This window comes from Lolium perenne, chromosome 4, assembly GCF_019359855.2.
Source record: "Lolium perenne isolate Kyuss_39 chromosome 4, Kyuss_2.0, whole genome shotgun sequence".
Lineage (NCBI taxonomy): Eukaryota > Viridiplantae > Streptophyta > Magnoliopsida > Poales > Poaceae > Lolium > Lolium perenne.
Genome location: NC_067247.2, coordinates 64,347,954 through 64,372,787, shown reverse-complemented (window position 1 = coordinate 64,372,787; position 24,834 = coordinate 64,347,954). Strand labels below are relative to the sequence as shown.

Genomic DNA, 24,834 nt, shown 5'->3' with positions numbered 1-24,834 from the left:
ATTTTAGCCCTCGGCCGGATCGTCGAAAAAATCGAGTACGTCGTCAAAGCGTGGCGCAACCAAGACGATGAAACCAAACGAAACATGCACCATCGATGTTGTCGATGAACAAACCGGCAGGCCGCTGGAGCCCAGCAAGAACGCCACCAAGTTTGTCAGCCAATGCGGAGCCGTTGTTAGAGACAACGTCTCGATCACCGTCCAGGAGTGGAATGAGCCAAAGAAGGCACGTCTTGGTTTCACTTTTGTCGATAAGAGAACAAAAAAAGATTGCTTCAAGAAGCTTATGGAACATTTCATTCTACCTCCGGAATACCGCAGATACGATGAGGCGGGTAACAAGATTCAGGAAAACAAGGAGAGGTGCAAGCTAGTCAAACAGTTCGCTCTTTCTAGGACGGCCAACGCATTCCGGAAATACAAGCAAAATCTAGCCCATGACTTTGTCAAGCCGGGCAAGACTCCGGATTTCACAGGACAATATGAGAAACTGCAACATGATTGGCCAGAATTTGTGAAGCAAAAGAAATCGGAGCAGTTCCTTGAAATATCGAAAAAAAATAAGGAGAATGCGGCCAAGAAGGAGTACAATCATATCATGGGGCCAGGAGGGTATCGCTTTTGGCAGCCTAAGTGGGAGAAGATGGAGAACGAGCTGAGGGCGCGAGGAATCCGTCCAGGTACGGAGGGATGGGACCCAAGGGCCAAAAGCTGGTGGTACGGGCATGGGGGATCGCTGAACCCGGAGACAGGGGAGTGTGTTTATCAGGGCAAAATAATTACACCCACCCAAAAGCTTATTGAGGCAATGAGGGAAGCTCAAGAGGGGAGGATCAAGTTCAACAGAGAGAACGACGCCCTGACAAAAGCCCTCGGGAATCCTGAACACGGAGGACGTGTACGAGGCATGGGGCCCATTCCGTGGAAAGTAGGGTTCCCCCAGAACGATGACCCGTACGGTTACAGAAGCCGTAAGAGAAAGATGGACCGGGATGCAGATGTTGTGGCGAAGTTGGTAACGGAAATGGATGTGATGAAGAAAACCGTGAGTGTACTAGTCGCCGAAAGAGATGCAGCTCGGGCGCAGCATGAAGATCATCTAATGGATCTCGGAAGCCAGCAGCGGAGAAGAAGCAGCGTGGCTTCCACGGAGGCCTCACCGGCTGGTGCACCGACGATCGAAATTACTGCACCGGAGCCTCTGGTGGTCGAAATTACTGCACCGGAGCCTCCTCGCTACCCCGTGGACGATATAAAGGAGATGAAAGCATGTCATCTGTATTATCCTATGGGGAACATGTCCATGAAGGTAGCCATCGGCAGTGCTTTGCCACCTGGAGGACTCCACCACAACAACCCCATTCAAGATGGCTATGCTCGTGTCACGGTGGAGGATATAGTCCAAGGGTTTGAGGACCTGGACATTGACATTGCTACACCTGAAGGGGTGAAAAGACTTGGAGATGTCAAGCGCCAGTTCATTCTATGGCAGAAGAAATTTATCAAGTTTCCAGGCGAGGCGCCAACAAGTCCACCCCCGTACGGTGGTGGTGGTGGCGGTGGCGGTGACGGTGGCGGTGGCGGTGGCGGTGACGGTGGCGGTGGCGGTGGTGGTGGTGGTGCTTCACCTAATACACCTCATTCACGTCAGCCGACGCCGCCCCCCAGTCCTCGTCCGGCGGGTGATCAGACACCGGTACCGCCCCCCAATCCACCTCCGGCGAAGAAGCAGAAGCAGTCCTGGGTTATTAACCCGGACCCTTATGTACCTAGAACCACAAAGATACCAGAGCCATCACTGAAGCCTCTCATCCCGAGGCCTTGGGAACTTAGTGTCGAGGAAAATGCAGCGGCCGTGGCTGCTCAGCATGAGAAATGGAAGGAGGAGTGTGATACGTCTCCGACGTATTGATAATTTCTTATGTTCCATGCCACATTATTGATGTTATCTACATGTTTTATGCACACTTTATGTCATATTCGTGCATTTTCTGGAACTAACCTATTAACAAGATGCCGAAGTGCCGATTCTTTGTTTTTTCTGCTGTTTTTGGTTTCAGAAATCCTAGTAAGGAAATATTCTCGGAATTGGACGAAATCAAAGCCCAGGGGCCTATTTTCTCACGAAGCTTCCAGAAATCCGAAGGAGAGACGAAGAGGGGCCACGGAGGGGCCACACCATAGGGCGGCGCGGCCCCCCCCCTTGGCCGCGCGGCCCTGTGGTGTGGGGCCCCCGTGCCGCCTCTTGACCTGCCCTTCCGCCTATAAAAAGTCTCCGTGACGAAAACCCCAGTACCGAGAACCACGATACGGAAAACCTTCCAGAGACGCCGCCGCCGCCGATCCCATCTCGGGGGATCCAGGAGATCGCCTCCGGCACCCTGCCGGAGAGGGGAATCATCTCCCGGAGGACTCTACGCCGCCATGGTCGCCTCCGGTGTGATGTGTGAGTAGTCTACCCCTGGACTATGGGTCCATAGCAGTAGCTAGATGGTTGTCTTCTCCCCATTGTGCTATCATTGTCGGATCTTGTGAGCTGCCTAACATGATCAAGATCATCTATCTGTAATTCTATATGTTGCGTTTGTTGGGATCCGATGAATAGAGAATACTTGTTATGTTGATTATCAAAGTTATGCTATGTGTTGTTTATGATCTTGCATGCTCTCCGTTACTAGTAGATGCTCTGGCCAAGTAGATGCTTGTAACTCCAAGAGGGAGTACTTATGCTCGATAGTGGGTTCATGACTGCATTGACACAGGACGATGTGAGAAAGTTCTAAGGTTGTGTTGTGCTGTTGCCACTAGGGATAAAACATTAGTGCTATGTTCAAGGATGTAGTCACTAGTTACATTACGCACCATACTTAATGCAATTGTCTGTTGTTAGCAACTTAATCTTTGGAAGGGGTTCGGATGATAACCTGAAGGTGGACTTTTTAGGCATAGATGCAGTTGGATGGCGGTCTATGTACTTTGTCGTAATGCCCAATTAAATCTCACTATACTCATCATGATATGTATGTGCATGGTCATGCTCTCTTTATTTGTCAATTGCCCAACTGTAATTTGTTCACCCAACATGCTGTTCGTCTTATGGGAGAGACACCTCTAGTGAACTGTGGACCCCGGTCCAATTCTCTATACTGAAATACAATCTACTGCAATACTTGTTCTACTGTTTTCTGCAAACAATCATCTTCCACACAATACGGTTAACTCTTTGTTACAGCAAGCTGGTGAGATTGACAACCTCACTGTTTCGTTGGGGCAAAGTACTTTGCTTGTGTTGTGCAGGTTCCACGTTGGCGCCGGAATCCCTGGTGTTGCGCCGCACTACATCCCGCCGCCATCAACCTTCAACGTGCTTCTTGGCTCCTCCTGGTTCGATAAACCTTGGTTTCTTTACGAGGAAAACTTGCTGCTGTGCGCATCATACCTTCCTCTTGGGGTTGCCCAACGAACGTGTGAAATACACGCCATCAAGCTCTTTTTCTGGCGCCGTTGCCGGGGAGATCAAGACACGCTGCAAGGGGAGTCTCCACTTCTCAATCTCTTTACTTTGTTTTTGTCTTGCTTAGTTTTAATTACTACTTTGTTTGCTGCACTAAATCAAAATACAAAAAAATTAGTTGCTAGTTTTACTTTGCTTGTTATCTTGTTTGCTATATCAAAAACACACAAAAATTAGCTTACTTGCATTTACTTTATTTAGTTTGCTTTATTGTCTTGCACTCTATATTAAAAATACAAAAAAATTAGTTACTTTTGTTATCATGTCTAGCTCTGAACCTGTTACTTCTTCACCTGAAGAATTAGTCTTCACTTTTAAACAAGGGGATGAGGAGAGTTTTAAGGATGCTTGGTCTAGAATTTTTACTTCTTATCGTAAAACTGAACCTCAAATGACTCTAAGTTTGCTCCTCAGTAATTTTTATTTTGGTCTTATGGTTCGCTATAGATATGCTTTGGATACTTTAGTGGGAGGAGATTTCCTTCATTGCAATGGGGATCAAGCTTTTAATGCCATAAAGAAGTTGGTTGCATCACATGATTCAGCTAATAACTTTGATTCAGTCCTCACTAGCATTTATAGTAGATTAAATAATCTCGAGATAAGTACATCTCGCTTGAATGATAATTATTGCCATGTTCGTAATCGTCTTGAACAAGTTTTAGTGAACTCTAAACTCTCAATGTGGGATCCTGCTGTTAAAATTGTCATCGGTGATCGAACTCTCCATGCCTACTGCGATATTATGTATGAATTTTGCCTTATGCCTGAAAGTATTTATAAATATTTGAAACTTTGGGGAGTCGAGGAAGGAGGAGAAGAAATAACTCTCATTGATAACTCTACTATAATTCCTAAAGGAATAGCCGCAGGTGTGCATACAACCATTCTTGGAAGAACAATATCCATTGATTATCTTGTTGTTGAAACAGGAAAACTCACACTCGGAAGATCCCTGCTGAAACTATTGGGAGCAGTCATTGATGTTGGAGAAGGCACTCTGAAATTCACCTCTATACCGGGGGAAACTCATACATTTCCTAAACCAAAGGGAAAGAAAAACGATAAGAAAGGTAAGGGTAAAGCCCAAGGTAATGTTGACACTTCATCTCTTGATAATACTTGATATACACTTTCTGCGCCTAGCTGAAAGGCGTTAAAGAAAAGCGCTTATGGGAGACAACCCATGTTTTTACCTACAGTACTTTGTTTTTATTTTGGAAGTTGTTTACTACTGTAGCAACCTCTCCTTATCTTAGTTTTGTGTTTTGTTGTGCCAAGTTAAGCCGTTGATAGAAAAGTAAGTACTAGATTTGGATTACTGCACAGTTCCAGATTTCTTTGCTGTCACGAATCTGGGTCCACCTCCCTGTAGGTAACTCAGAAAATTAAGCCAATTTACGTGCATGATCCTCAGATATGTACGCAACTTTCATTCAATTTGAGCATTTTCATTTGAGCAAGTCTGGTGCCATTTTAAAATTCGTCAATACGAACTGTTCTGTTTTGACAGATTCTGCCTTTTATTTCGCATTGCCTCTTTCGCTATGTTGGATGAATTTCTTTGATCCACTAATGTCCAGTAGCATTATGCAATGTCCAGAAGTGTTAAGAATGATTGTGTCACCTCTGAATATGTCAATTTATATTGTGCACTAACCCTCTAATGAGTTGTTTCGAGTTTGGTGTGGAGGAAGTTTTCAAGGATCAAGAGAGGAGTATGATGCAACATGATCAAGGAGAGTGAAAGCTCTAAGCTTGGGGATGCACCCGGTGGTTCACCCCTGCATATATCAAGAAGACTCAAGCGTCTAAGCTTGGGGATGCCCAAGGCATCCCCTTCTTCATCGACAACATTATCAGGTTCCTCCCCTGAAACTATATTTTTATTCCATCACATCTTATGTGCTTTTTCTTGGAGCGTCGGTTTGTTTTTGTTTTTGTTTTGTTTGAATAAAATGGATCCTAGCATTCACTTTATGGGAGAGAGACACGCTCCGCTGTAGCATATGGACAAGTATGTCCTTGGTTTCTACTCATAGTATTCATGGCGAAGTTTCTTCTTCGTTAAATTGTTATATGGTTGGAATTGGAAAATGATACATGTAGTAATTGCTATAAATGTTTTGGGTAATGTGATACTTGGCAATTGTTGTGCTCATGTTTAAGCTCTTGCATCATATGCTTTGCACCCATTAATGAAGAAATACATAGAGCATGCTAAAATTTGGTTTGCATATTTGGTTTCTCTAAGGTCTAGATAATTTCTAGTATTGAGTTTGAACAACAAGGAAGACGGTGTAGAGTCTTATAATGTTTTCAATATGTCTTTTATGTGAGTTTTGCTGCACCGGTTCATCCTTGTGTTTGTTTCAAATAAGCCTTGCTAGCCTAAACCTTGTATCGAGAGGGAATACTTCTCATGCATCCAAAATACTTGAGCCAACCACTATGCCATTTGTGTCCACCATACCTACCTATACTACATGGTATTTTCCGCCATTCCAAAGTAAATTGCTTGAGTGCTACCGTTAAAATTCCATCATTCACCTATGCAATATATAGCTCATGGGACATATAGCTTAAAAACTATTGTGGTATTGAATATGTAATTATGCACTTTATCTCTTATTAAGTTGCTTGTTGTGCGATAACCATGTTCACTGGGGACGCCATCAACTATTCATTGTTGAATTTCATGTGAGTTGCTATGCATGTTCGTCTTGTCTGAAGTAAGAGATCTACCACCATAGGGTTAAGCATGCATATGTTAGAGAAGAACATTGGGCCGCTAACTAAAGCCATGCTCCATGGTGGAAGTTTCAGTTTTGGACAACAATCCTCAAATCTCAAATGAGAAAATTATTAATTGTTGCTACATGCTTATGCATAAAAGAGGAGTCCATTATCTGTTGTCTATGTTGTCCCGGTATGGATGTCTAAGTTGAAGAATAATCAATAGCGAGAAATCCAATGCGAGCTTTCTCCTTAGACCTTTGTACAGGCGGCATAGAGGTACCCCTTTGTGACACTTGGTAAAAAAACGATTGCATTGTGATGATCCGGTAGTCCAAGCTAATTAGGACAAGGTGCGGGCACTATTAGTACACTATGCATGGGGCTTGCAACTTATAAGATATAATTTACATGATGCATATGCTTTATTACTACCGTTGACAAAATTGTTTCATGTTTTCAAAATCAAAGCTCTAGCACAAATATAGCAATCGATGCTTTTCCTCTATGAGGACCATTCTTTTACTTTCAATGTTGAGTCAGTTCACCTATTTCTCTCCACCTCAAGAAGCAAACACTTGTGTGAACTGTGCATTGATTCCTACATACTTGCTTATTGCACTTATTATATTACTCTATGTTGACAATATCCATGAGATATACATGTTACAAGTTGAAAGCAACCGCTGAAACTTAATCTTCTTTTGTGTTGCTTCAATGCCTTTACTTTGAATTATTGCTTTATGAGTTAACTCTTATGCAAGACTTATTGATGCTTGTCTTGAAGTGCTATTCATGAAAAGTCTTTGCTATATGATTCACTTGTTTACTCATGTCATATACATTGTTTTGATCGCTGCATTCACTACATATGCTTTACAAATAGTATGATCAAGATTATGATGGCATGTCACTCCAGAAATTATCTGTGTTATCGTTTTACCTGCTCGGGACGAGCAGAACTAAGCTTGGGGATGCTGATACGTCTCCGACGTATCGATAATTTCTTATGTTCCATGCCACATTATTGATGTTATCTACATGTTTTATGCACACTTTATGTCATATTCGTGCATTTTACGGAACTAACCTATTAACAAGATGCCGAAGTGCCGATTCTTTGTTTCTGCTGTTTTTGGTTTCAGAAATCCTAGTAAGGAAATATTCTCGGAATTGGACGAAATCAAAGCCCAGGGGCCTATTTTCTCACGAAGCTTCCAGAAGTCCGAAGGAGAGACGAAGAGGGGCCACGGAGGGGCCACACCATAGGGCGGCGCGGCCCCCCCCCTTGGCCGCGCGGCCCTGTGGTGTGGGGCCCCCGTGCCGCCTCTTGACCTGCCCTTCCGCCTATAAAAAGTCTCCGTGACGAAAACCCCAGTACCGAGAACCACGATACGGAAAACCTTCCAGAGACGCCGCCGCCGCCGATCCCATCTCGGGGGATCCAGGAGATCGCCTCCGGCACCCTGCCGGAGAGGGGAATCATCTCCCGGAGGACTCTACGCCGCCATGGTCGCCTCCGGTGTGATGTGTGAGTAGTCTACCCCTGGACTATGGGTCCATAGCAGTAGCTAGATGGTTGTCTTCTCCCCATTGTGCTATCATTGTCGGATCTTGTGAGCTGCCTAACATGATCAAGATCATCTATCTGTAATTCTATATGTTGCGTTTGTTGGGATCCGATGAATAGAGAATACTTGTTATGTTGATTATCAAAGTTATGCTATGTGTTGTTTATGATCTTGCATGCTCTCCGTTACTAGTAGATGCTCTGGCCAAGTAGATGCTTGTAACTCCAAGAGGGAGTACTTATGCTCGATAGTGGGTTCATGCCTGCATTGACACAGGACGATGTGAGAAAGTTGTAAGGTTGTGTTGTGCTGTTGCCACTAGGGATAAAACATTAGTGCTATGTTCAAGGATGTAGTCACTAGTTACATTACGCACCATACTTAATGCAATTGTCTGTTGTTAGCAACTTAATACTGGAAGGGGTTCGGATGATAACCTGAAGGTGGACTTTTTAGGCATAGATGCAGTTGGATGGCGGTCTATGTACTTTGTCGTAATGCCCAATTAAATCTCACTATACTCATCATGATATGTATGTGCATGGTCATGCTCTCTTTATTTGTCAATTGCCCAACTGTAATTTGTTCACCCAACATGCTGTTCGTCTTATGGGAGAGACACCTCTAGTGAACTGTGGACCCCGGTCCAATTCTCTATACTGAAATACAATCTACTGCAATACTTGTTCTACTGTTTTCTGCAAACAATCATCTTCCACACAATACGGTTAACTCTTTGTTACAGCAAGCCGGTGAGATTGACAACCTCACTGTTTCGTTGGGGCAAAGTACTTTGCTTGTGTTGTGCAGGTTCCACGTTGGCGCCGGAATCCCTGGTGTTGCGCCGCACTACATCCCGCCGCCATCAACCTTCAACGTGCTTCTTGGCTCCTCCTGGTTCGATAAACCTTGGTTTCTTTTTGAGGGAAAACTTGCTGCTGTGCGCATCATACCTTCCTCTTGGGGTTGCCCAACGAACGTGTGAAATACACGCCATCAGAGTGCAAGAAGAAAAGAGAGGGCGAGCCCAAGCCAGTATATTCTGACAAGCAAAAGCAGTGGGCTAAGTCATTTTTGAACACACCGTCCCAAGCCGCGAAGAATCTGCCTGACGACTATTTACGTGAACTTCGTAGGCAAGCACTCGCGTTCAAGAGGAACCAAGAGTTGGCGGAGAAGAAAGCCTTGGAGGACGAGGCCGAGACAAAATTAGAAAGGGGGAAAGAAGTTGCCCAGCTCGGGGAACAAAGTAAACAATCGATCGCCCCGCTCATAGTGCAAGCCGCCGATCCGGATGCCCCCGATATCATAGCAGCTGCGGCAGCACATGGATTGACTGTAACGAGTGCCAGAGAACAAGCGGCCGACTTAGGTATCACTCTTCGTGCACTGCTAGGCCTTGATGAGGCGCCAATGAAGGACGTAGTATTTACATATGTGAAGAATGGCCCTCTCGTCGAGCCTGCGCAGGAAGAGGATCTACCTCGACAAATGAAAGGTCTGCTAAATTGGTACAAGGGTTACATAAAACATAAAAACGCCAAAGACTATATCTATGCGGAAGTTAGATATGAGCATCACTTCAAACATTACTGGGTACAAATTCATCTGAGTGAATTGTTCCAGCTGTTCAATCTGCGCGACCTCGACAAATCTATCATCGGTTGCTACGTTACGTAAGTGATTTATTAATTTCTACCCCATCTCGTTCATTGCCTGCACTATATATATATATATATTGTCCTAACTATCTTGTTGTGTACGCTATTATGCAGAATGAAGAAGCGGGAAATGCGAATAAGGAACATCCATGATGTTGGGTTCATTGACCCACAAATCGTTAATTCATATGTGTTAGAACACCACCCCGCCGACGTGGAGGATGACCTGTGGCGGTTTATTAGAAAACAGCAACAGAAAAGTGATATTCTATTTCCTTACCATTTTGGGTGAGTGTTGCTGTCTTGAGCACAGTCTCTTTGGTTTACTCCCTGCCTGGTATGTGGCTAATCGATGAGGTATGCATGAGTGTGCATGTATCGTGTCCGCAGGTTCCACTTTGGATTCTTATGGTAATTAAAGTTCAGACCTCCTCAGTTCTCGTCCACGACTCTCTGAATATGGATCCGGCGCTTTGGGGCGACATGAGAAAAATGATGCAAAAGTAATTATTTTCATTCATTTGCGCTCTATATCGATCGGCCTATTTCGTTCATCATTTCCTAATATCAAGTAACTAATTAATAACCCTCTTGTTTATTTAATTTTCTTTGCCTCGTAGGGTTTGGAGACGGTTCGTAGATACCAAGGTCGGTGAATTCAAAAAAGAGCTACATTTTAAAATGGCGGTGCGGACGGCGGGATATTCAGCCACCGGGGACCAATCTATGTGGATACTATGTTTGTGAGAGGATCCGGAGATACTGCAATGAGCGGGACCAGAAGTGTGAGAACAACATCATGAGGAATAACCTCCGGAAGACGCTTAGTCCAGAAGCTCGCTTCCGACCACTTCAAGAGGAACTAGCTGGATGGTTGGCGAGGGAAGTCATCGATCCTAGAGGAGAACACTATTACGATGACGTAGAACTTTATATGCACCAGAATTTGTAACTAACTTGTTCAAAATTGTATATGGTCATCCGATATTGAATATATATTGTATATGGTCATCCGATATTGAATATATATTGTATATTCCTCTTGAATTCTTTTTGGTTCTAATTTCAAATTTGTTTGAAATTGTACATTCATATGCATGTATGTAGTACCGTAGAATATGTGAAACTCCTTCAAAATTAAAACCCAAAAGAAATAAAATAATACAAATTAAAAAGAAACCAGATTTAGGGGAGGGGGCTAAACCCTTAACCCTGCGGAGGCCTTTAGTCGCGGTTGGCCAGAAGAACCGCGACTAAAGGTCCTCCGCCCTGGCGCTCGCCTGCGGCCCACGTGGACGGGCCTTTAGTCGCGGTTCGTAAGAAACCGCGACTAAAGGGGGGGGCCTTTAGTCGCGCTACTTTGGTCGCGGTTGCGCCACCGCGACTAATGGCAGTTGCCAACCGCGACCAAAGCCCCTTTTTCCACCAGTGGAACTCACAAGGTCCGGTTAAATTCGGCTCAGCCCTAGGCGTCTAGGCCGGGCACCCAAAGGTTGTTGGAAGGTTGGTAATTTTGGATTTCTTATGACGCACAGGTTTGTCTGGCATGTTATTATTAAGCTTTTTTTTCGTTTGCTGCATATACATGGGCGTTTGTTGAAAATGTTTTGTGGTGTTGCAAGTTTTGGGTTAAATGCTCATGGTGCGTGTTGTGCTGAATACCACAAGAAAAATACAGCCATCTCTTTCGTTCGTCCTTTCTAGGTTCGCGTCTCCATCTACTAAAGGCAGGAGAGTGCTTGCCAACTTGCCATAGCATAGATAGAGATGTTGCACACATAGTAGACATTTGCGTGCAAGTGTTTCAGATTAGTATCTAATCTAACGTTCCACCCAGCCGACGCTCAGGGCAACAGAAAATAGAGATATCAAGATATGGTGTAAATTGGTGGGTCTCACCAGCCGAAAAAAATGAGCGAACAGAGTATAGAACTAACTCGATTTTTTTTTTAAAAGGTTGAAACCCGTGTCTTCTTTGTAAAAATTGTGCCTATTTTTTTCTGAAAAATGAGGCTGAAATCCCTAGCCTTGTAAAATGGGAGTCCAAAATCTCTGTGTTAAAGTGATGCACAACCCATCAGCCATCATAAAACTTAGCCCATAGAAAGTTCAGTTTTCTTTTGAATTATTCCCTCAGTTATGAAATAAGTGATTTAACTTTTTTTGGATCTATATCTACATATTAAAATACGTCTAGATACATAAATTTGTATTTAGATAAAACTGACACTATGGGAACCAGTCAAGGTGTCGACGGCTGCCATGCCGTCGGCACAGCTAGAATTGCCGTAGGCACAACCCTGTGCCGACGGCCGCCGTCAGCACCTCGCCATCGGTACAATACATTATCGACACAGACCTAGATGTTGTCGCCACATACTGGCCGTCGGCATAGAAATAATGGCTCGAATTTTTTTTAAAACATTTTTTTGGAAAAAATTCAATTTTTTTTTCAATTTTTTAATCTCTCACATGAACCATTTTAACTCCAACACACTTAATATTAGGTCAAATTTCACTCGTGGTCAAACTTCTCGGCCAGTTCCTTCTAGACTAGCTTCCATGAAAGAAATGACACCTTGATAATATTACCACATCAATCCTATTAACACATATCCCTTGAGGCTGCACATCTTTATTTTTTTGAATTCCAAACAATTACCTACATAAATTACAATGAATAAGTATATTAATCTTGAATTCAAATGACACTAAAATGATTTAATTTTTCCTTTTCTATTTAATATGGAATAATTAATATCTTTAAATCCGTAAATCAGAATTTGATCAAAAATTGAGAGGAATCCAAATATTACATCTATATCATGAACCTAAAAATGATTTTTCCAAAAAATCATGAGCATTAGATCATGTACATGTAGTGCAAATCTGACCGACTTCCAGCTGACTTGGCAGGAGTTTGTCTTTTTCATGAGGGGTGGACAAAAAGTTTCAGATATCCTGATTGGGAAATTGTGTATGTATGGTGGAATAGTATTTTTGAAAAATAAGGTGGTACCATTGTGAAACTCTAATTTTATGGTTGCTTCACAAAACATCCCGTTTTTGGAACTCGGGAAATGGAAAATCGCTTTTTGGTGCGACAAAAATGAAACCTTCCTCCTGCAACATTCTCCTCCATCCCAAGGTGCACATGTGTGCACAATATGGACACATTATCACAAACAATGCCGAGATTCTATCCATAACATTGGTCCTTTGACCTAAATGCCATGAAACCTCGAACGTGACAGCTCATTTTTTGAAGGACTTTTTGTGATATTTGCAATTTTTCTAGTTTAATATTTTTCTTTGCAGCTATGACACACGAAGGTTTCACATTGTTTGGATCGTTTTTGAATTTGTTATGTCCGTTTCAAACTATATTCAAAACTGCGGGCATGAAGATCCTTTGCCCGGGATTGAGCCTCGCTAAACTTGCACTGCATCTCTGATGAAATAGCATGTTGTGAACCTAAAAATGATTTTTATAAAAAATCTTGAGAATTATATCATGTACATGTAGTTCAAATCTGGCCGGCCTCCACCCGATTCGACAGAAATTTATCTTTTGCATGAGAGGTGGACGGAAAGGTTCCAGATACACCGGTTTAGAAATTATCCATTTCGGGTGGTTTAATATTTTTGAAAAATGTGTTGGTACCAATGTGAAACATTAATTTGGTGGTTGCTTCACAAAACACTCCGTTTTCGGCACCTAAAAATGGAAATGGCTTTTTGGTGCAACGAAAATGAAACCTTCCTCCTGCAACATTGTCTGCCATCCCAAGATGCACATGTGTGCATAATGTGGCACATTATCACAAACTATGTCACGATTCTATCCATAACATTGGTCGTTTGACCTAAATGCCATGAAACCTCGAACTGATAGCTCATTTTGTGAAGAATTTTTTGTGATGTTTGCAATTTTCTAACTTTAATATTTTTCCTTGCAACTATGACACCACGCGAAGGTTTCACATTGTTTGAATCATGTTTGTATTTGTTATGCCCGTTTCAAACTATATTCAAAACCGCGGGCATGAAAATCCTTTGCTCGGGGCTGAGCCTTGCTAAACTTGCACGGAATCTCTGATAAAATAGCATGTTTTGAACCTAAAAATGATTTTTATAAAAAATGTTAAGCATTATATCATGTACCTGTAGTTCAAACCTGGTTGGCCTCCTACCGATTCGGCAGGAATTTGTCTTTTTCATGAGGGGTGGACGGAAAGGTTCCAGATACACCGGTTGATAAATTGTCCATCTTAGGTGGTCTAGCATTTTTGAAAAATATGTTGGTACGGATGTGAAATTTTAATTTGGTGGTTGCTTCATAAAATACCCCATTTTCGGCACCTCAAAGATGGAAAATGGTTTTTTCTTGCGATGTAAAGGAAAACTTCCTCCCGCAACATCGTAAGACATCCCAAGATGCACATGTGTACTTATGGGCACATTATCACAAACTATGCCACGATTCTAGCCATAATATTGATTGTTCGGCGTGAAAGCCATGAAACATCGGACATGATAACTATTTTTTAGAAGGTTTTTTTAAGGTATTTGCAGTATTCCAAGTTTGATATTTTTTCAAGATAGATCTTATTTTTCTGAAATTTTAGATATAGTATTTGTATTTTTCTAAATTATAATGATTTTGTTATGATGTTTTGAAGATTAATGTGGTAAAATGGAAAATAGCTATGCCGACGGCTTTGGCGTTAGCACATGGCTGAAATATGTGCCGACGGCATAGACCTCGCAATGTTACCTCGCCGTCACGGCGGAGAGGCTGTACAGACGGTTGAAACTACACCGACGGTTGCCGTCGGCATAGACCTTCCTGCGCCGACGGCGTTCCTATGCCGACAGCTTGTCTGCTGGCCTAGTCGAACTGTGCCGATGGTCCCGACAGAGGTCCTGGAAGTTGGGACCTTGTGCGTTTTCTGGAGTGCGAGTCATTTATTTTAGAACGGAGAGGTAGTATTTCTCGGTTCTCACTCACAACTTATTGCCAAGTCCCGACTCCTTGCTCGTCACGCCGTCACGCCTGCGTCCAACAGGAAAACGAGAAGGATTCAGCCTTCGTCAGCGCCGGCAGCAGGCCGATCACTCGACAGCAGCGCCGGCAGCCGGCCGATCACTCGACGGCAGCGCGGAGACGACAAGAGGTTGCTGCTTGCATTGAGCGGACGTGCGGAAATGCCAAAACAACGCGCGCTTATCAGTCTCTCGATCCGTTCTCTTTCTCTCCGGCTACACCCGCTACACGGCTACAGCACACTGAGCACACTACACTGAGCATACTACTACTACGTAGCACATCTGCTGCTCCTACAAGATCGGCATGGCCGCGGCGCCTCACGTCATGGTGCTGCCGTTCCCGGCGCAAGGCCACGTGACCCCGATGATGGAGCTATCGCACCGCCTTGTCGACCACGGCTTCGAGGTAACCTTCGTCTGCACCGGGCTTACCCACGCGCTCCTCCTCGACACCATGCGACGGAGCGCCAACAGCAGCGACGCGCTGGTGGATGGTATCCGCCTGGTCCCCATACCGGACGGCATGGCCGAGGGCGACGACCGCAGGGACCTCTGCAAGTTCGTGGAAGCGGTCTCTCGGCGCGTGCCGGGCTACTTGGGGGATCTCATCGGGGAGACGGAGGCGTCTGGGGGTGCAAAGGTGAAGTGGCTCGTTGCCGACGTGAACATGGGGTTCTGCTTCCAGGTTGCCATGAGCCTCGGCGTCCGGGTCGCCGGTTTCTGGCCGGCGGCAGCTTCGAGCCTTGGGACGTCGTTCAGGATCCCCAAGATCATGCAGGATGGATTCATTGACGATAAGGGTATGAATATCTATTGTTCTGCTGTCTAATTTAGTAGTACTATTTCTGCATGTTAACTGAATTTAAAATCAGACTAATTAATGGCAATCACTTCATTTATAACGAGATTTTATCAAAATTCACTGAATTTCAGTGATATTGGTAGACACCAAAATAGTTAATTTTGGTTCAAAATATTCAGAGATTTAGTAGTACATATTAATTCAAATACATTTTAAATATATTTCATTTTTAATCAATTAAAGAGAAAATTTCAATCATTTTGTTGCGAACCAAAATCAGTGAAATTCACAGATTTTCAGTCATCTAACAAATAGCCATCTAACAAAGATTTATGTCTTTTTTGTTGAAGTAATCTCTCATTGAAATCACATGGTTGTTAGTGGTAATTTAGGAAGTTAATTCTCATTTTTCTGATAACTCGCAAAACTGTAAAACCACTAAAAAATAAAGATCTTTCTCAATTTATGAAATTGTTGGATTTTCCTATTGTAAATATACGATGACTAGATTTTTTCTTCCAAAAATTCAAGTCACATATGGAAGCCTTTGTATCATTATTTACTCATTCTCGTCTTGAAAATCATATGATATAGGACATAGTATCTAAAAGTTCTATATACACTTGACTAAAATTGCACTAATTCACATAGTACAGTTCTAGAATAAGCAATGTGAAATTAACTCTAGATCGATGAAATTTACAAGATTTTAACCAACCGACAATATGAAAAAATGTAAGTCCCCTTTAATAAACCAAAAGAGTGGATTGCACATTTTTATTACTATACCGAATGCAGAGAAGAAACACATGAATCTCAAGATTCATGTGTTTCTTTTCCCAACACAGTATATGTAAGTGTAGTGCCGCAAAACGGAGGCGGTGGGGCCAAGGTAGGTGACACAAAAACAATGCGACCTCGACATAGTGGATAACATATTGAGATAGACTCACAACCGACGGATTATGATGATGGTCGAGCCGAGGAACAAAGAGTTCATCTCATCCATCAAAAACAACGACTTAGTGGAGCCAAGATAGGCGACTTCTATTAGTAGTGAATTAGGATATTGTGATGGACCCAAAACCGACGAGAGCGTTATGATGGTGGAGCCGAGGAAAGAGAGTTCATCTCATCCATCACTACTGTAACTTTAGGGTTGAGTAGTGGAACCACTAAACAAGAAAAAAACAGCCCAGACAAATCTAGACGCCTGAAAACATAGACTGGCTGGTCCATGGAACGAGGTGAACTCTCTTAAAATCAAAGTTTTAAATAGCGCGCTATCTCTTTGCTATAGCAGATTGACAAGGCTCCCGCTAAAGATAAGCACTTTTAGCATTAAATATAATCTCTCGCTAATAGCTAGCTAAATCGCGCTAAAACGCTAAATAGGGCCGAAAATAGCGCTATTTCTCCCGCTAAGCCCAAATGTTTTCAAATTTAAATTTAAAATTTAGATATAATTATGTAATATGCATTTATGCACTGCTTTTATTACTAAGTCATCATAATTGTTCAGTACAAGTTTCATATAATTGAATTATTGAATTTCTTATCATATTTATAGATGATATGAATGTTTGATGCCTAATATTTTTTAGGAGTTTTCTTGTTTTTTACAAAAAACGCTAAATGACTTAGCTCCGCTATAGCTCCCTTAGCGTCTAAAAAATATCGCCGCTAAGAAGCATAGCTCGCTTTTTAAAACATTGCTTAAAATCATGGAGCGAGGTTGGTCCATGGGGTGATGGGGAGTATTATGGATGGAGGGAGTAAAATTCATTTAAGTAGTACGAAATGACAATAAAATCTGCACTGAAACTGATAATAATTATTTCTACTCCCTCCGTCCTAGTTTGTAAGTCACAATTTTTGAATATCTTGGTCCAATCTACTAGCTGATTGGGTCTCATTTTCTCTCTCATTGGTGCATGCAGCCCCTTTCTCTCCCTCATTGGTGCATGCATTCTCTTTCTCTCCCTCATTGGTGCATGCAACCTCTTTCTCTCCCACATTAAATAAAATTATGCTTAGGAGGTCGGGGTTATGGGACAAATAGTTTTTGGAAATATGTCTTAAAAACTAGGATGGAGGGAGTATCTCAAAGATAGAATATGACTTCATTTTCTTACACCTGAAGCAAACAAATAATTTAACACCTGAAAACACACAGGCTTTCCCAAGCGGCAGGGTTTGTACGAAGTCGCCCCCAAGATGCCGCCCATCTACGCATCGCATCTTCCGTGGAGCATCGACGGCCCACCCGATGAGCAGCAGGTAGTATTCCACTTGGCATCCAGCTACGCCCCATGGACCAGACTCGCCGAGATTACTGTGTGCAACTCCTTCCTCGACGCAGAGCCCACGGCGTTCGAGCTGTTCCCTGACATAGTGCCTATCGGACCTCTGTTCGCCGATGAGGAGGTGCGGAAGCCCGTGGGGCAGTTCTGGCCGGAAGACCCGAGCTGCTTGGAATGGCTCGACGGGCAGTCCGACAGCTCCGTCGTGTACGTGGCGTTCGGCAGCTTCACCATCTTCGACCCGCGGCAGTTCCGTGAGCTCGCTGAGGGCCTGGAGCTCACCGGCCGGCCGTTCTTGTGGGTGGTGCGCCCGGACTTCACCTCCGGCGGTCTGACCAAGGCGTGGTTCGACGAGTTCCAGAGCCGCATCGCGGGCAAGGGCATGATCGTCAGCTGGTGCCCCCAGCAGCAGGTGAGTTACATTGTCAATAACTGCAACATGCTACACATGTTTTGCAAATATTCAGACAGTCAAGCCGACCAACGATGTCTGTGAACTGTGATCCATCTCCCTATGGCCTATGTAGGTTCTAGCACATCCCTCGGTGGCATGCTTTATGTCGCACTGCGGGTGGAACTCGAGGACGGAGGGTGTCAGGAACGGCGTACCGATCCTGTGCTGGCCCTACTTCGCCGACCAGTTTGCAAACCGGAGCTACATCTGCGACATCTGGATGACGGGCTTGGCCGTGACTCCCGGGGAAAATGGCGTCGTGACTAAAGACGAGGTAACCAGCAAACTGGAACAAATCATCGGCGACAAGGGAATTGCGGAGAGGGTACGGACGCTCAGGGACGCAGCTCACAGCAGCCTTAGCGAGGGCGGCTCTTCATATGAGAATTTCAAGGGGTTTGTTAATCTCCTAAGCGAGTGATTACTGGACCATTTCAGTTTTCTAGGACGATTTCTGGATATTTGTATCTTTTATTATCTTTGGTGTTCTTTGTACCACTGTTGATGATGATTAATAGATCGGACATCATTTTCGCATAAATATAAATTGTTTTGCATTGTGTTCTCTAGGTGCCTAAAACAATTTAGACCTATATTTGTTGTGAAAGAAAGGAAGCATTGCTTGGAAATAGCTGGAAAAAAATATCCGATAGAAGCATGTAGCGAATGGAAGCCATTGGAAGATTGCTTTGAGAAAAAATGAGTATTTGGATAGAAGAAATTACTCTCTTATGGGGACTGTTTAATTCTTATTAATTCGGTCCTGACAAGTTTACCAATATTCATGCTATCTTTCCTAGAGATACCTCAAGAGGTAAAGGAAATGATTAGATTTTTTCAGATCTCGCTTCTTCTCGCAAAGTGATGGCCATAAAAAGAATTATAGATAAATTAAATGAAATATTATTTGTAGACCAAAAAGACCAGGGTGGGGTGAGGTTCTAGAAATGAAAAAAAAAATGCTTACTTAGAGAGTGGCTATTTAAGCTTTTAAATGAGGAGGGTGTATAGCAAGAAGTTTTGTGCAACAAATACCTACAATCCAAAACCTTCGCTCAAGTTTCAGCTAAACCACCCGTCTCACCCTTTTGAAAAGGCCTCATGAATGTCAAAGGTGATTTCTTCACAAGAGGCCCCTTTGCAATTGGTAATGGGATGATGAACACTAGGTTCTGGGAAGATGCTTGGTTAGGGAATAAGCTTTTGACGGAGCAATATCCATCACTTTATCAGATAATAGGTCATATAGATGTAACTGTTGATGTTTTCGCAATGGTACCGCTGAACACAGGTTTTAGACGGGCTTTGATGGGAAATAAGTGAGAAAGATGGTTACACCTAGTACACTGACTTATGCATATCGACACAAGGGGATGTCTTCAAAAGGAACATAAGATAAATCGGCAAGTTTACGGTTAAATCTATTTACCTTGATATGATTAATGGTCACCGTCGCTTCCTTCGCAAATACAGTTGGAAAATTAAAGTACCACTTAAAGATTATCCTTACTACGGATAGTTTGGCAAAACGCAATTGAAAGGGTGTAAGAAATGTTGCTTTATGTGATCAAGATAAAACAATTCACCATTTATTTATGCCATGTGCTATTGCAAAAATTCTATGGCGCATTGCTCATATGCCTTTTAATATTTACTTTCCATCAAATATCACAGACCTGTCTGGCAATTGGTTGCATGGGGTATAAAAGAAAGCAAAATGCAGCATTAGAGTGGGTGTGTGCTCTTCTGTGGACTAGTGGCATGTCCGGAATAATTTTATCTTTAACAGAATGAGCTTCCCATCATTTCTATTGGTTATACCTATGGCTACTTGTTGGATCTATATGTGTTCTTGTTTCCAGCCGTTGTAAGAGTTCAAGTTACAAATATTAGGTGCAACCGTTGACAGCGGTGGCACGAGATATGTACAATCGATTCGGTTAGCGGCTTGATAAGGTGGTGCGTGTTACTTCAGTTCTTTAGATTGTAATAAGTGATGGTTGTACTTTTTTTCTTTGAATATTTGTAAGACCTTAAATAATCTTTTTTTAAAGAATGATATCCGTCAGATTATTGTAGAGATGCTATGACCTCTATTATTTGCGTGCGCTTTGATTAAAAACTTGGTGCGCTTGTCCCTAGTTATTCTGCACACTTTCCTTTGTCGGGTGAGTGAGCGAGTAGCGACTGAGTTGGTTGGTGTATGCCATAGTTACTTGTCACTGTCACTCGACGACCGGAGAAGATAGCGCGCCTCTCCGTCGATCGACTGCGCAGCTGCTGAGGATATCCAGCCTGTTCCGTCGATCGGCATGGCCTCTACGAAGCCTCGGATCATGGTGCTGCCGTTCCCGGCGCAGGGCCACGTCACCCCGCTGATGGAGCTGTCGCACCGCCTCGTCCAGCACGGCTTCGAGGTCACCTTCGTGTGCACCGAGCCAATCCACGCGCTCGTTGTCGACGCCCTGCGACATGCCACTGGCGGCGGCGGTGGCGATGCGCTGGACGGGATCCGCCTGGTCTCCGTACCGGACGGCATGGCCGAGGGCGACGACCGCAGGGACCTCTGCAAGTTTCTCGACGGGATCTCGCGGCGCATACCGGGCTACGTGGAGGAGCTCATGAGGGAGACGAATGTGAAGTGGCTCGTCGGCGACGGCAACATGGGGATGTGCTTCGAGGCTGCCAAGAAGCTCGGCGTCCGGGTCGCCTGCGTCTGGCCGGCGTCCGCGGCGGGCCTTGGGACGCTGCGCCGGGTTCCCCAGCTGATTGAGGACGGCTTCTTCGACGACAAGGGTATATGGACTGAAGATCCATCCGTAGCTGCATTTCATGCTCTTGTTCCGTTTCTGAAATCAAGGCGCTGAACAGAGGAGTTCCGTCTGAAGTGACAGAGGATTGACATGTTACTCTGAATTTTCGCAGGCATCCCGAGACGCCGCGGGGCGTTCGAGGTCGCGCCCAACATGCCACCGATGTACACATCGCACATGCCGTGGAGCATCGACGGCGCACCGGAGGGGCAGCAGGTATCTTTCCGGCTGGTGTCCCGGAACACCCAGGCGACGAGCCTCGCGGAGATCATAGTGTGCAACTCGTTCCTCGACGCCGAGACCGCCGCGTTCGAGCTGTTCCCCGACATAGTGCCCATCGGCCCGCTGTACGCCGACAGTGAGCTCCGGAAGCCGGTCGGGCAGCTCTTGCCGGAGGATACGGCGTGCCTGAAGTGGCTCGACTCGCATCCGGACAGATCCGTCGTGTACGTGGCGTTCGGCAGTTTCACCATCTTCGACCCACGGCAGTTCCGTGAGCTCGCCGAGGGGCTAGAGCTCATCGGCCGGCCGTTCTTGTGGGTGGTGCGCCCGGACTTCACCTCCGGCGGCCTCAGCAAGCTGTGGTTCGACGAGTTCCAGGACCGCGTCTCCGTCAACGGCATGATCGTTAGCTGGTGTCCCCAGCAGCAGGTGCCTTACAGTATACTTTTGTCACTGTACCATACTATGCCGATTTTCTGAGGATCTCGGTCCATATTTTAATTGTCAGATCATGATCACGATTTTTTAAATTCACGTTCTATCATGCAGGTTCTGGCTCATCGGGCAGTAGCCTGCTTCGTGTCGCACTGCGGTTGGAACTCTACGATGGAGGGGGTGAGGAACGGCGTGCCAATCCTATGCTGGCCGTACTTCGTGGACCAGTTTGCAAACCGGAGCTACATCTGCGATATCTGGAGAACCGGCTTGGCCGTGACTCCCGGTGAAGATGGCGTCGTAACGAAGGAGGAGGTGACCACCAAAATGCAGCAGGTCATGACTGACGAGGGCATTGCAGAAAGGGCACAAATTCTTAAGGATTCAGCTGACAGGAGCCTCAGAGAGGACGGCTCGTCGTGTAAGAATTTCAAGAGATTTGTTGATCTCCTAAGGGAATGAGCTGAATTTTGCTTTTTCTTAGCCAGGGTGCTGTCAACCTCTATGATTTCTCGTCAGCTTAAGTGAGAACCAACGCTTTATGTAAGTTTTGTTTATGTAAGGACTAAAGATCAATGTAAAATAGAAGGATGTACTTCATACACTAGAGTATAAAGCACGTGTGTCAAGGAGCTTTGTTGGTGGAAATTCGTTTCTGAACCCGGGCTCACATGCTCTCCCTATTGTGACAGTCTATTCACAACAAGATTCGTGTATACTACCTCCGTCCCAAAGATTAAGACATATATTGTTTTGAAAAGTTAAAGTACGTTAAATGTGACTATGTTTTTACCAAATATACATCATTAACATGCGAAATACAAATTTAATATCATTAGACAAAAAATGATATATATTTATAAATATTATCTATGAAATATCATATTTGTTGATAGATTCTTCTAAAAGTTTAGTCAAATTTTACTTGGTTTAATTTTCAAAACAAAATTAAGGCTTAAGATTTGGGATGGAGGTAGTAAGGCCATCTGTCGAGGGTGCTCCTCGGCAATGCTCTCCGATAGGGGCTTATGGTTGATGGAATCCTGCAAGCTGACACGAGACATCGGTTCACAGACAAGCGGGGAGAGCGATTTACCCAGGTTCGGGGCCCTTGATGAGGTAAAACCCTTACGTCATGTCTGTCTGTTCTTGATTATGATGATAATGGGCTACAATAGGGTGCCGAATAGTTCGGCTGAGATCTCGTCGAGATAGCTAAGTGCTAGGGTAACCTAGGTCTAAGCTTCTGTTGGCTAAGATTGCTAAGATTGATTGTCCCCCTCGATAGCCCCTCTCCTGGCCTTTATATAGGAGGCCAGGTCTCGAGAGGCCTAATCGAGTACGACTAGGTTTACAATAGATCTATCTCTAAACTTTCCTTGTTCGACTCCTTCCGCGTCTTGTACTTCAAGGAACCTTCCTTTGCACCATCCTAGTGGCCCATCTTGCCATCGAGTACCTTCATGGGCCTCCAGCTAGACCGTATAGGGTAGAGCAACATCGGTTACCCGAAGGGTAATGCACACGTCAGTAGCCCCCGAGTGTCTAGCCGAACATAGTTCGGGTAGAGACTGAAGCGTGTCTTCTTCCGACGTCCTTCTCCTTGATCATTCTTGTTTTCCTTCTGTCTGCACCATCTTCTTCTATCGGGTGCGCGTCAGCGCTCCCGATGGGAGTAGCCCCCGAGTCTAGGTACGGGTGCTTGCAATCCGTGCGTAGACTCAAGTTGTACTACTCGAACATTTTTCTCTGTCAAAGTTTTTTCCTATAAGTCTTCATAGGTCATCTGATATATTTTCTTCATGCAAGGGATAATGAGTAACGTGCCCAGCTTTTGCTGGTTAACTGCCGACAGCAAAACAACGTTACCCTACACAGAATCAAGTCCCCAGGCATGATCCTGGAGTGCGAAAAAAGTTCTGTCGGGTGCGCGTCCAGCGCTCCCGATGGGAGTAGCCCCCGAGTCTGGGCACGGGCGCTTTCGTCCGGGTGCAGGCTCGAGTCAAGTTTTTCCTTCGAGTCCTCATTCTGTCGGGTGCGCGCCTAGCGCTCCCGATGGGAGCAGCCCCCGAGTCTAGGTGCAGATGCTTTGCAATCTGTGCATAGACTCAAATTGAGCATCCGATAGCTTTTTATTCCTTCGTATGCAATCATTCCACATGACATCATTGATGACGTTTTACTGACACCTTGATTCTGACTGATAAGACGCGACCCGCCGGCCCTTTTTCGAGCAATTTCTGCTCCTCTTACACAGTTACCGAGGCACCTCCTCGATTTCTGCAACCATTAACTGAAGAAAAGGTCCACTTAGCAGTACGGGGCCTTCCTTAAATTTCTCAAAGGATGAAAATCCCTAATCTTCTCCTTCATTCGTCATAACATCCCTTCGTCGTTCTTCCTCTTCTCCCTTTCGCAACTGTTGCGCCGCCACCACTGCTTTCCAGATCTCGCGATGGTGAAGAAGAAGAACCCTAGCGCCACCGCCAGTTCCACGAGCGGTGGTGCCGCCGCCAAATCTTCCTCGATTCTTTCGAAGGAGGGTGCCCCAAACGCTCCTCCCCCAGCTCCGGCGCCGCCGGCGCCACCAAGCTCAGTAGCCAAGCCTGGAGGTTGGATAGCTTCAACCGTCACCAAGCGTGACGAGAAGAGATCCCGAAGCCTGGGATTGATCTCCTCCGATGAGGGGAATGTGATCTTTCCAGGTGCGATTTCTCGGCCTAATCCTCCTGCTGGCTTTACCGTGATGTTCTTGTCGTTCTTATATCGGGGTCTTTCGCTTCCCGCTCATGAATTCCTCCTCCACCTCTTGCGAACTTACGAGATCCAATTATGGCAACTCACTCCCAACTCAATCCTTCACGTTGCTGTGTTCATCACCCTTTGCGAGGCATTTCTGGGCATTAAGCCTCATTTTGGGTTGTGGAAAAAGATCTTCTATGTGAAGAGATACAGCAGTAGTAATGGATCCTTTGTCACCGGAGGAGTGGGATTTGTAGCTCGTTCGGATGTTAACTACTTCAACTTCCCAATGAGAGAATCTGTGCAAGGGTGGAGATTGAAATGGTTTTACGTCAAGGATTCCTTGTCACCCGAATCCCAGCTTCCTTGCTTTGTCGATGTCCTTGAAGCCAAGCCTAAGGATTCCTGGAAGAATATTCTCTCTCCCGACGAAAGAGTAGCAGCCGATGAATTATTTGCCAAATTTCTTCGGATCAAGGAAGCTGATGGCCAAACCATGGTCGGCACAGAGGTGGCGGCGGTGTTCCTGAAA

General features: G+C 44.7%; 2 protein-coding genes across 2 annotated transcripts; both read left to right on the top strand.

Moving 5' to 3' along the window:
- Positions 1 to 14,835: 14,835 nt before the first annotated feature.
- Positions 14,836 to 18,540, top strand: LOC127348402 (UDP-glycosyltransferase 83A1). Its single transcript, XM_051374442.2, has 3 exons — positions 14,836 to 15,331; positions 17,510 to 18,048; positions 18,164 to 18,540. The coding sequence occupies exons 1-3, from the start codon at positions 14,836 to 14,838 to the stop codon at positions 18,509 to 18,511; spliced, it is 1,383 nt and encodes a 460-aa protein (XP_051230402.1). The 3' UTR covers positions 18,512 to 18,540.
- A 1,721-nt stretch (positions 18,541 to 20,261) lies between these two features.
- On the top strand, positions 20,262 to 22,167 carry LOC127292778 (UDP-glycosyltransferase 83A1). Its single transcript, XM_051322233.2, has 3 exons — positions 20,262 to 20,886; positions 21,016 to 21,554; positions 21,675 to 22,167. Exons 1-3 carry the CDS (start codon positions 20,403 to 20,405, stop codon positions 22,020 to 22,022), a joined length of 1,371 nt encoding a protein of 456 aa, XP_051178193.1. The 5' UTR covers positions 20,262 to 20,402; the 3' UTR covers positions 22,023 to 22,167.
- Positions 22,168 to 24,834: the final 2,667 nt, after the last annotated feature.